General features: G+C 45.1%; 1 protein-coding gene across 2 annotated transcripts in view; it reads left to right on the forward strand.

Moving 5' to 3' along the window:
- The window catches only part of G3BP2 (G3BP stress granule assembly factor 2), a 49,217-nt gene that overhangs the window by 6,413 nt on the left and 29,964 nt on the right, over positions 1-12,840 (forward strand). For both annotated transcript variants that reach the window (XM_075127447.1, XM_075127446.1), the window contains exon 2: positions 9,215-9,333. In XM_075127447.1, coding sequence (XP_074983548.1) covers positions 9,239-9,333 — 95 coding nt within the window. In that variant the 5' untranslated portion in view covers positions 9,215-9,238. The remainder of the gene's footprint in view (positions 1-9,214; positions 9,334-12,840) is intronic.

A 12,840-nucleotide genomic window follows, 5' to 3' on the forward strand; every position in this document is an offset into this window, starting at 1 on the left:
ATCACTCTCCTGAGGATAACACAGAGAGATAAAGAACGGATGTTGTTTGAATGCCAGCAAACATACACTGCAATGCTTTGTTCTACAATGATTCCCAAGTACGTGCTACTGGCCTGGAGTAGTAAAGTGTCCTACCATGGTAGACGGAATAAGGCTGCCCTCCCCAGAAACCTTTTGCAAAGGCTTTGGGAGTACATCCAGGAGAGCTGCGAATGCCAGGGCAAATTAATCCTTTCACATGCTTGCTTTTAAACCATGTATAGTATTTTAAAAGGTACACTCACCAGAGGTCCTTTCTCTGCCTGGCGGGTCTGGGAGGCAGCCTTGGGTGGGTTCGGGGGGGACTGGCTCCAGGTCCAGGGTGGGAAACAGTTCCTGGCTGTCGGGAAAACCAGTTTCTCCGCTTGCTTGCTGTGAGCTATCTACAGTCTCATCATCATCATCTTCCTCATCCCCAAAACCTGCTTCCGTGTTGCCTCCATCTCCATTGAAGGAGTCAAACAACACGGCTGGGGTAGTGGTGGCTGAACCCCCTAAAATGGCATGCAGCTTATCATAGAAGCGGCATGTTTTGGGCTCTGACCCGGAGCAGCCGTTCACCTCTCTGGTTTTCTGGTAGGCTTGCCTCAGCTTCTTAAGTTTCACGCGGCACTGCTTCAGGTCCCTGTTATGGCCTCTGTCCTTCATGCCCTGGGAGATTTTGACAAATGTTTTGGCATTTTGAAAACTGGAACGTAGTTCTGATAGCACGGATTCCTCTCCCCATACAGCTATCAGATCCCGTATCTCCCGTTTGGTCCATGCTGGAGATACTTTGCGATTCTGGGACTCCATCATGGTCACCTCTGTTGATGAGCTCTGCATGGTCACCTGCAGTTTGCCACGCTGGCCAGACAGGAAATTGAAATTCAAAAGTTTGCAGGCCTTTTCCTGTCTACCTGGCCAGTGCATCTGAGTTGAGAGTGCTGTCCGGAGTGGTCACAATGGAGCACTCTGGGATAGCTCACGGAGGCCAATACCATCTTATTGTGTCCACAGTACCCCAAATTTGACCCAGCAAGGCCGCTTTCAGTGCTAATCCCCTTGTCGGGGGTGGGGTAAGGAAATCGATTTTAAGAGCCCTTTAAGTCGAAAAAAAGGGCTTCGTCGTGCGGACGGGTGCAGGGTTAAATCGATTTAACGCTGCTAAATTCGACCTCAACTCCTAGTGTAGACCAGGGCTTAGATTGAAAATCCCAGTCCCTCTGTTAGAGGGAGAGATTAAATCCTCTGCATTCTGATTGAGGCAATGCTGTTAAACTTGAGAAAACTAGTTTTCGGGATTGAGATTCAATTAATCTGTTATAATGAACACCTTTTGATATTTTACAACCGTAAAATATCAGCATTTTTTATAGTACTTCGAGGAGAATATCACTCTGTTTCCTACCTGGTTAACAGAAGGAGGAACACTTCATTTCTGCTTTCAAGGGACCATAGCATCTCCTTTTCCATTCCACGCTGCATTATGGAGTATGCATCTGTTGTAACTAGCTTGGAACCTAGTACTGAGTGAAGTGCACATCAAAAGCCTGTTGCAGATGGTCCATGCACAGCTACACATGACTATAGAGCCAGAGTAGAGTATTGCTGTTCTACACCAAAGCTGGACAGTGGTGTTTAATGGCTGTATTGCACTAGCTGTCCTTACTAAGAGTACTTTATTTGTTGGAGCTCTGGTGATGAAATTGTGGGTAGAAAGAACAATGCTTTAGTAGTCTTTGTATATCACAAAATATTGGTGTGCCTAATGTTTTCTTCATAGAAACAAATGACAAGATTTTCCTGTAATAACCATCTTCTCCAAAGGATACAGGCTTATCAGTCTATTATGTCTGTGATATAATTTTTTACTTTTAGTAGCCATATTTTTTACTTTTAGTAGCGCTTTTCTGAACCTCTTTCATAATTTGTGTGTCTATGTTGTAGTAACGCTATCAATGGATACAGTACTTTAGATGAGGCATCACCAGGGTTCAGTACATTTGTGATGTCTGTCCAGACACACACATGGTCTTTGACTCTTTAGTCCTACCATGAATCACTTTACATAGGTCACATTGGGCTAATCACCTGTTCTATAGATCACTGCCCTGAGATGTTTAAATCTTTCTGAGATTTATCTGTCACTAAAGAGACTTACAATTTTTGGTCTTGTTTGCAAGCTTTACCTCTCTACACAAGCACAGCAGCACAGTGCTGATCTCTGAGGTACCTTACTGATGGCTTATCTCAGGTATGACATCTTTCACAATCTTGTTTATACACATTTAGTGGAATAACCTGAAAGAAGGATCAAATATTGAAATATTAAAGGCAACTTTGATTTATATGAAATTTGCATATCAAGTGACCTCCAGATCTATTAACGTTTTGGCTCTGCAGCCCTTAAGGGTTATAGCAATTTGGCATTTTTTATCAAACATAGTACTGCTATCTTTATAGTTCCACATGGAACTAAATTTAGTGGCAGAATTAGATTTAATCAATTATACATTTTTTTTCTTGTGTAATAAAGATAATGCCTAGTGCAGCGTAACTTCATTCAGCATGCCAGTTGTGTATCAGTTTACAGCATGAGTCATAATCATGGAGTTATGGCCAGAAGGGACCGCTAGATTGTTTAGCCTGATATCACAGTCCACCTGCACCAGCCAGGTCTGGCACACTAAACCCAACAACTGAAAGGAGACCAAAGCATTACAGCCCAACCGGAGACTAGGCTACTATCTGCACCAGGAAGAGAATAGGAGGGACTGAGGTGTGCCAGTGCTTGAGGCCCCTGCAATGGCAGGGAAATAACTGAGTTAGACCTAGATAATCCTGGAAAGGGATCTGCACCCTCACACTGCAGAGGAAGGCGAAAATCCCCCAAGGTCAACTGGGAGAAAATTCCTTCCTGATATTTGGAGGGAGGGATAACTCAGTGGTTTGAGCATTGGCCTGCTAAACCCAGGGTTGTGAGTTCAATCCTTGAGGGGGCCATTTAGGGATCTGGGGCAAAAGTTGGGGATTGGTCCTGCTTTGAGCAGGGGGTTGGACTAAATTGCCTCCTGAGGTCCCTTCCAACCCTGATATTCTATGATTCTGTGATCACATATAGTGATCAGTAGACCCTGGGCATGTGAACAGGAACCAGCTAACCAAGCACCTGAGACAAAGAATGCTCAGTGTGAGCTGCCTCTACGCACAGGTGCCTCTCCCGCAGCTCCCATTGGCCGTGGTCCCCAGCCAGTGGGAGCTGTGGAGTCAGCGCTCGGGGCGGGGGCAGCACACGGAGTTGCTGTGGCTGTTCCTCCACCTAGGAGCATTGACTGCAGCCAGTGGAAGCCGCAAGGGCGGCTCCTGCGGGCGGAGGCAGCTTGCAGTGCCACCTGGCCACACCTCCGCCAAGGAGCAGCAGGGACATGTTGCCGCTTGCGGGGAGCCACCCAAGATGAGTGCTGCCCAGATTCAGCACCCTTATACCTCTCCCACGCCCAAATCCCCTGCCCCAAGTCCCCTCCTGCACCCAAACTCTCCCAGAGCGTGCATCCCACACCTCTACCGAAATGCTGGTTTAGAGAGCTTTCTGGTTGGTAAAGTGCCGGATAACTAGGGCCCTACCAAATTCTCTGCCATGAAAAACATGTTACAGGCCATGGAATCTGGTGTCCCACCGTGAAATCTGGTCTTTGAGTGCTTTTACCCTATACTATACAGATTTCACGGTTGAGACCAGCATTTCTCAAATTGGGGGTCCTGACCCAAAAGGGAGTTACAGGGGAGTTGCAAGGCTATTTTAGGGGACACCGCCCTATTCCACTCTTACTTCTGCTCTGCCTTCAGAGCTGAGCAGCTGGAGAGCAGTGGGTGGTTGCCAGGCACCCAGCTCTGACGGTGGCTCCCCGCCAGCAGAAGTAAGGGTGGCAATACCATACTATGCCACCCTTCTGCGCTGCTGCCTTCAGGGCTGAGTGGTAGCAGCTGACAGAGGGCCTAGCTCTGCAGGCAGCAGCTCAGAAGTAAAGTTGGTAATACCATACAATACCATCCTTATTTCTGCACTGCTGCTGGGAGCGGCTCTGCCTTCAGAGCTGGGCTCCTGGCCAGCAGCTGCTGCTCTCCAGCTGCCCAGCTCTGAATGCAGCGCCAGCAGCAGCACAGAAGTGAGGGTAGCTGTACTACAACCCCACCCCCACCCATAACCTTTGACCTCCCCACAACTGCTTTTTGGGTCAAGACCCATACAATTACACCACTGTGAAATTTCAGATTTAAATAGCTGGAATCATAAAATTTACAATTTTTAAAATCCTATGACCGTGACATTGACCAAAATGGACTGTGAATTCGGTAGGGCTCTATGGATAACACAGCTTTTACTGTGATGACATGATATAAATCAATGTTACACTCTTCTCTGTTCAGCTCTTGTCTCCGTTTCAAAGGGTGTAGCAGAAAGTGTGTTCAGAGACTGGTAACAGTTGTGATAACAAGCATAGATGAACTCTTTTATATGAAGAAACTGAGAAGGGTGGGATTGCTTGCTTTAAAAAACCGACATAAGGAAAAAATATATGGTGAAGGTAGAACAAGTAAGTTCTATTCATCCTTTGTTGTAATACAAGAATAAGGAGATGCTCAGTGAGATTGAAAAGGAGCAAATTGAAAATGATAAAGGGAAACACTTCTCTCACGATGCGTTACTTGTACTTCGTGTATGGTATATAATTGAGGTTGAGCGCAGCAGGATTCAAGTAAGACTGGGCATCCTTATGGTTAATGAGTATTCAGAGTATAGTGAAGACGTTAAAAACAGACCCTCATATTTCAGGGCCTGAACCCATCTTTGACTAATGGGGGTTAAGGAGGAACTTGCTTCGTGGGTTGCTTATTGCTTAACTACCTTCTACAAGGTTTCTTGAACCTTCCCCTCAAAGAGCTGGCACTTGCCACTGTAAACTGTGGGATTTTAGGCTACATGATTCACTAGTCGGATCCAGTACTGCATTGTGTTCCTGTGGGCAAACATAATACTGCTTTATTTTGTACTTACGGTATTTCTCTTGTGTTTGTCTATGGCACATTAACGCCTTTGCTTTATCCTATTTATACCTGAGAACGTAGGGCTGGTTCTTATAAATCATGTACAAACTTTAGATTGAGTGGTTTCCATTGGCAGTACTTGGCCTACAGTAACTTTAAAAATATCACACGATGATGATGAAAACGCACTTTGTGTCCACTCCTTTAGCATGGAAAGAGTTTAACGTATTGAAATCAAGCCTTGCATTTCTAAAGTTAATGTCTGTGGAGGATTTTTACTTCTGAGTCATGTTACCATTGAGTCAAGCTGGGGAGCTCCCTAATCCGTTAGACACCCACACACCCCCACACACCCAGGACTGTGTAGGCCTACTTGAGGGCCCCACCATACTGAGTGTACTCTAGCCTCAGTCCTTAGAGGCCCCAGAATGTTCCAGGCAGTTCCTTTTGTATATGTGGTTATCAAGCACTCCTTATTGGAGCTTCCAGCAGTTCCAACTGATGCAGTTTATTGCTGCATGTCCTGTTTGGAAGCTCTTACGTTTTCTGTGATAATTGAGCATACCATTCTGTCTCTCTGGCTCATTATCTCAAAGTTTTAACTGATTTAGGTATTTTAGGTTTAGCTCTGTGCCAGCTGTTTATCTTAGAGCTTTGCTTTTTTTAAGCTACTCCCTCAAGTATGATTTTTTTTAAGTCAGATTTAATAGCTAGCAGTCCTTGGCATTGACACTTGGCTTGGAACTGTGTTTGATTCTTGTTTGATGCTTCACTGAGCTAAACTGCCTGAGACGTCAATGGTTGACAAATATGTTGTTTCACTTTAGTAGGTTCCCTGTTGTTGCTGAACCTGGGATATTGATGACAGCTGTTCAGCTGCACCTTAGATTTATTAGCTTTGAGTCTCTGTCTGGGCAAAATCAGTGTATCAGGTTGGCTCTCTTCTGATTGGACTTCTCACAGTGCTTCAGTAGAAGGCAGTTCATTTGAGGATTGGCAGTTAGCTCAGGACTTGGAAATTAGTCCCATTGTACATGGAGTACGACACTTTCCAAAGCAGAACGGATCCTGTACTTGTACTCTGTTCTAGTCAGTGCCTCATTGTAAGACAAGCACACTGATGTGAAGAAGATAGCTAGCCTCTAACGAGACTGGTATTATCAGCATATCCTACCATTGCATCCATGGGAGCGTATATGTGATGCTCCAGAGCCTTGTGGAAGTGTAATGGTGTCTTGTGCCATGGCTCTTTCTGAGAAGCGTCTCATGAATTGTCATTAGAAAGCAGGTACTGGGTCATCTAGAAGCTGAGATCTGGTGTGTGCATCAGGAAGAGGTTTTATGCCAATGTCTGAGTTTCAGAGGTGCTTCTGGAAACTCATGTGCCTTCTGAGAGTTGGAGGGTGCCATCTGGATAAAATGGAGGTGCTGCTGCTCTTAATCTGGTTTCACAAACCTGCCACCCTGTGACATGGTATTCTGAGAGGGTGGCGTGGAGAGGCTGTTGTCCTGGTGGGCTGGAGCAACTGACCATTCTATATTGTTGTGGAGTGTGACAGTGTGAGTCGCTTCTCTGAGCACCCAGCTGTCGTCTGTGCTTTTGGGCTGAGAGAATGCAGAGCTCAGATGACAGGGGACCTCACCCTAGACAATACCCTCCATTCTGGTGCACTAAGGGAATGGCAGAGCAAAGAGACTGTTGGTTCCTTTGCCTTCCCTGACTTCCCATGGGGTTGTCTGTGCGGTGGCTTCTTCCTCTGTGGAGGTGTGCCAGTGGAATTACAGAACGTGGGAGCCAATTCCTTCACTTCTGCTTACATACTAGGAATTATAGCTTGCTTATCCCCCTGGTGTGCCAGGATGGCATCGGAGCGGAGTGATGTGGTGGGCAGGGCATCAGAGTTCTGAGACATACAGGGGTTTTTGTCCCCTGTGCTGATATATCAAGGTGACAGTGAAGCTGAGGGTTTGTGCTAAGAAGGGTTTCATTTGCTATACTGATGTGATGAGAAGTCTTTCCCTCTCCGGTTGAAATGTTTGGGATTGGGCAGAGTTGGGCTGGAATGCATTGCAGTGCCAGCTTCCTTCCTGCTAGAATGCCAACACAAGGAGTATAATGTTGAGGTACTGTTGCTTTCTCCATCCACCTTTTTCCTGAGTGCTAATTCTCTGATAGACTGTCAGTGACTTACTGAGAGGCAATGGTATTGATGCATCAGTGCAAGCTTGAACCAGAGTAATTTGCATGAGTTGCAGGTGCCGGGGTATTGGAGTCTGTGTGGGGCAGGACAGGCTTTACAGGTTATTGAAGTATCCAGCAGGTTTCTGTTGTTTTAGTTTTGTTGTACATCTATTGGTCTCCAGACATGTTGCCATGCAGCTAAGTCATGCCATCTGTTTCACCTTCTAAGGGTCACATGCCTTTGAATTTCTCCCTGTTAGCTCCTCCTGCAGCCCTTGAATTTCTCACACCACCTCTTTGGGTAGCAAGCTAAAGTGTCTTTTAGGAATTGTTGGAGTTCTGGTTTCACAACCACTTTCTCATGAAGGTACCACTTCCGTGTGTTTAATGCTCTCTCTTCTGGGGAGAAAGGGACATGGAGGGTCATGTGATAAGAAAAGATTGAATTATATCAATTGTTCTATTACTGGGCATGACTTTTAAGACTGAAATTGATGTCTTAGTCAGCTGGCTTCTATGCCCAATAGTCAGCATAGTGGTGTTTGCTTCCCAAAGATTGTGACTGTAGTGGAAGTTACGTTCCTGATGGCTGATTCACTGCTTGCTGCAATGTGCATATTTGCTTATTAGGGACACCTATGTAGGAGGGATGTGGAGACCAAAGTGGTGTCAATACTGATACAATAGTGGTGGTTTGTGTTTATTAACTTCCACATGAGAATTTCATTGCCCTCTTCAGGTTTTGGTGGAGACTAATGCCCATCCGTATCTGAGAACGGATGGCCACAAGACTTCTTTGGTCCAGTGACAATTCAGGGACAATGCTCAGAACAGATTTTCCAAAGTTGGTTCTAGTAGAATAACCATATAGCTAGCCTGTTAAGGGAGTTCTTGTGGGAAAAACAAAACAGGAAATGTTTTGTCCAGAAGCAGAAACTATGCATGTTTAGTTTCTGGGAATTGGGACAATCACATGCATTTCAAGGACTTTGAGTTCTGGTAGGCCAGGGGATAGTCTGCTAGTGTTCAAGAAGCTTTCAATCATGGTCTTAGGCACCGTTGCCACAGATTCATAATACATACTTGTATAACTTTTCTTCTTAGATTGACTGTCTGTCTGTGGAGGAATTCTGCTGTACTGTTCTTTCCTTCAGAACCTGCTTCTGAAGCAGAGAAATTTGAAATTCTCCCACTCCCCCAAGTTTTGGGATCTTACAGAATGTTTCTTGATTGGGCCAAATGTACCTGAGTTTGAGTTCCTACTTGAAAGGAACTGGGTTGGAAAATTCAGAACCATCTGAGGTTAGAGCATGGTCATTAAAGCAAAGCTGCTGAATCTCCAGACAAATACCTTGAAACATCAGATAATTCTAATAGCTAAGAAATTTCTCCCATGACTTTTGTGGAAGGATAATTCCTTTTGGAAAAGCAGACTAACAAGGTAGATCGAATTTACTATATTAAAGGTGGTGAGCCCCTCTTAGTAAGTTTTTCTGCTTTGCGTGCTGTTGAAAGATAAAAAGACCAAAGGACATAAGTAGCTAACATAATCTTTCATCTGCAACTTTGTTTTAATGACTTTAATCAATCTCTTACTAATAAAGAGTAAAGTAATTGTAATTGCCAGTATTTTGGATAATTTTGTTGTATTTATTGAAATGAATTTAACAAGTATAGCTTGCCTTTTGTCTGTCTCCTCTGAAACTATTGTGCTTGCTTATTACTTTGAGATCTTGAAAATTAGATCAATTTGTCAAGATAATGAGTGATTAAACTACAGAAGTCTTGAGTTATTCAGGTATTTTTAAGGCTGAGACTACATGTTGGTGCAATAGTTTCTTACCAAATAGTGATTCCTGTTTTACATAGGATTTCATAAAAATCCATTTGAGGGGATGAATGGATGGACATATGAAATTGCAGGGTTGCTTTTAAAGTAATTTATTAATTTTTCTCTAATTACAGCATTTGACACTCTGTACCAAAGAAATGGTGATGGAGAAGCCAAGTCCCCTGCTTGTAGGGCGGGAGTTTGTGAGGCAGTATTACACTTTGCTAAATAAAGCTCCTGACTTCTTGCACAGGTAACCTTTTTATACGAAATAACTGATGTATTCTTGAATATAAGAAGCAGATTGTATTTTTGGATGAACGTAAAATAAATTTATTGTGTCTAAATTTAAGAACTCTTGGGGTTGGGTGGGGGAGTTGAAAATTATGCCCTGTATCATTTGAAAGGTAGGTAATTACAACTATACTGAAAGCTATCGTTTTATAAACTTGTGTGCTTTATTTGAGAGTGTCATTCTATATAGCTATTCAGGCACATATATCTACTGTATGTTCATTTGGGTATTTTTTTTACATACGTGGAAATGCAGATGGAGCAAATTGTTCTTGTAAAGTCGAATTCTAGATGAATTTCTTAAAACTGTAGTAAAGTGATGTAGTAAGACACCCCCTGAACTAGGTAAAAATCAAGCTTCCAGTGTCCAGCTAGTGCAGGGGTTCATCTGTCTAATGTTAGCTGGACACAACTAGAAAATCCTATTGCTATCTGAAACTTTCATACCCGCTAAAGACTGCATAACTGAAAGATTACAATAAATATTTTTTGCTAAATTTATTTTATACATTTCATGGCACGGTGTAGTCAGTTTCATTGTCTTCCCCTGTATAGTTAGTTTTTATCAGTTTATATAGCATTATTCACATGGCAACAAGGTAACGAAATGTTTTTAAAAAAAAATTCTGCAAAACAACAAAAAAAGAGACTCAACCAGATGTAGTACCTACCAAGAGAGCTAAAATTTATAGTAAACTAAGCTTTATGTTGACAGAGAAACTCCCATGAGAAGTACAGTAAAAGCTATTTTATCTGGCATGTTGGGGGAATGGGGGATGCTAGTTAATTAGGAGGGAGGGAGTTTGGATGCGGGGTTGGAGCACGGGAGGGGCTGTGGAGCGTGGGCTCTGGGAGGGAGTTTTGGTGCAGGAGGGGGCTTGGGGCAGAGGTTTGGGGCATAGGAGGGGGTGCTGGATGGAGGGGCCGCTCATCTCTGGTGGCTCCCCACAAGTGGCGACCTGTCCTGGGCTCCGGCTGCTCCTTGGCGGAGGCGCGGCAGGTGGCTGTACATGCTACCTCTGCCTGCAGGCACCGCCCCTGCAGCTCCCACTGGCTGTGGTTCCCAGCCAATGGGCTGGGGAGGGGGCGGCAGCACGCAGAGCCGCCTGATGCTCCTCTGCCTAGGAGCAGCCGGAGTCCGGGACAGGTCACGGCTTGCAGGGAGCTGCCATAGGTGAGCAGCTCCCAGTTCCAGCACCCTGCATCCTCTCCTGCACCCAAACTCCCTACCAGAGCCCGCGCTCCACACCCTCTACCTTGCCCCAACCGCCTGCCGGCCCCGCACCAACCAGACTATAAACCGGCATTTCAATTAAGATCAGAAATGCCGGTTTATAGAGCTTTCCAGTTGGTGAAGTGTCGGATAAAACAGTTTTTACTGTATTTGTCCGAATCCTTACTAGAGATGAGATAAATGTTGCAAGTCAGGGATCCGTTTCCAATATACTAATGAACATTAATGGGTCAATACTACCCACCTGCATTCTCCTTTTGCAGTTCCCTCATTGTACAGTTAACTTCATTGTACACTTTTAAATTTGATTAGGTGTTTCTTGCCTTCAGAGACTGTTTCAGTAGTTGTATGGTGATGAGTATATTTCCAAACATAAGAGTCAGCCCTCTCAGCATCATGTTTAAGGTTGAGTGAAACTTTCTCTTTAGAGACTTTGAGTGTTCTAAAATTCAAATGCCTGAAAATTGCTGTCATTTGAGAGCTTGGGTAGAGTTGGTGGTGCATATCTGGGCTCATTTGGTCAAGAAATTCCCAAGTTACAATTCCCTCAAAATGACCATGTAAAATTTTGATCTTATGTGTAATGAATGCTTTTTTGCCCAAAGCTGAGAGGGAAGCTATCTGCAATACCTCCCTAAATTAAATCCCTGAACTGCCCCTGAGCTCATCTGCTGTCCAGCTTCAAAACCTAACTGGTACTGTGGGGTGTCCAAAGTTGCTCTGAACGATACATACTTACTATGTAACAGAAGTTGGAGGAAGCATTTCTGTGTAAAGGTAAAATTACAAAGTGACCTAAACCTCAAAGTCAGGTCAACTTGAAAATTGGTTTGTCAGTTCAGGGGCAGGGATAGATTTTGTTGCAAGTGCAGGCTCTGCCTGTCTCTCACCCCTGAGACTGGAGCTGAGAACCAGCAGGTTTCATGCATAGTACAGCAAATACTGCTGGGACCTGGTTGGGGAGTCAATAACTGACAAGCTCAGGGCATGGCACAGATCCACAAATCTGATGCCGGGGGGAAGGAGGATACCCTGTGTAGATGAATGGAGGAGCAGTTCATGCCTGCAAGCCTCCTGAGGTGCAGCATTATTACTGTGCACCTCTGGGAGTTTCTGGCATTCTGGAGCTCCTCTGTCCCGTGGGGAAGGAGAGCCCTGAGCTCAATATAACATTAAAGCTGGGAAAGTTCACCAGCATGTTGAGTAGCGAGCTTTCCCAAGCAAATGTTACTAGCTTCTGAGGAATCTATGAATGCAAAGAATGTAAATAGATGCAGTGCTATGTTCCCAGTCTGCAAAGAGTTTCAGTATCTCTGCCTCTGATAGCATAGTCAAGCTGCAGCAAAGCCAAGAATGATCATGGTCTTGTTGGTTTTACTGATGTTGTTCAGAATCTTGCAGACCTCCTGTAACTGATAGTTAGCTGTTTCCTGCTGGTGCTGCTTTAAAGCTATGAGCAGAGGCAAGAACTGTGCTGCCCTCTGGAGAGGAGCTTAAGGGAGGTGCAGTCTATTAGAGGGTCCCACATATGACAATCAGAAGGCTGAGGGGAATGGAGGAGTGGTAGACACCCCTCTTGCTTCCTGTAGCAATAGCTAACAGTAGACCGCTGGTTCCCAAACATTTAACGCAATCCACCAACTGCATTGTGGTTTTATAATCCATAGTCTCCCTCTGCCCAGACACTGCAAGCCTAATCCTGGCCCAGTGTGGCGTGCAGGCCCCAGAGGGGAGGGTAGAGAGAGAGACAGCCTGCAGTGGTGGCTCCTGTCCTGCAGGACTGGGCCCAGCTCTCTGCTCCAGGCGCTACGACCTGGGTGTTGCAGCATCACTCAAATTTGACCAGGATGCCAGGTCACAATGCCCTGTGTGGGGAGCTGAACCCAGCCACCACTGAGGGGTGAGTGCAGGGCAGGTACACTTTCTAACCCTCCCTGCGAGGCCTCTGCTGTGCACCAGGCCTGGAGAAGAGTTTGCTTACGGCCCCATGACCCATCTAAAACCTTCCTGCCAGCCACTGGTGAGTCGGGACCCACCATTTGGGAAACACTGCGGTAGACAACTTGCAACATCTGACAACATCTGAAGTGAATGTGGGGGAAGCTTGGGATGTTTGGCACCCACTAGGTGGAAATGGACTCCCCAAGCAACTTGCAGGACATCACCCTCTTAGAAGAGGGGATTGAGATTTCTTTTACAGTGGAGTGCAGCGGGGGGTTGGTTTCTTACCTG

Source organism: Caretta caretta, chromosome 4, assembly GCF_965140235.1.
Source record: "Caretta caretta isolate rCarCar2 chromosome 4, rCarCar1.hap1, whole genome shotgun sequence".
In the NCBI taxonomy this organism is placed as follows: domain Eukaryota; kingdom Metazoa; phylum Chordata; order Testudines; family Cheloniidae; genus Caretta; species Caretta caretta.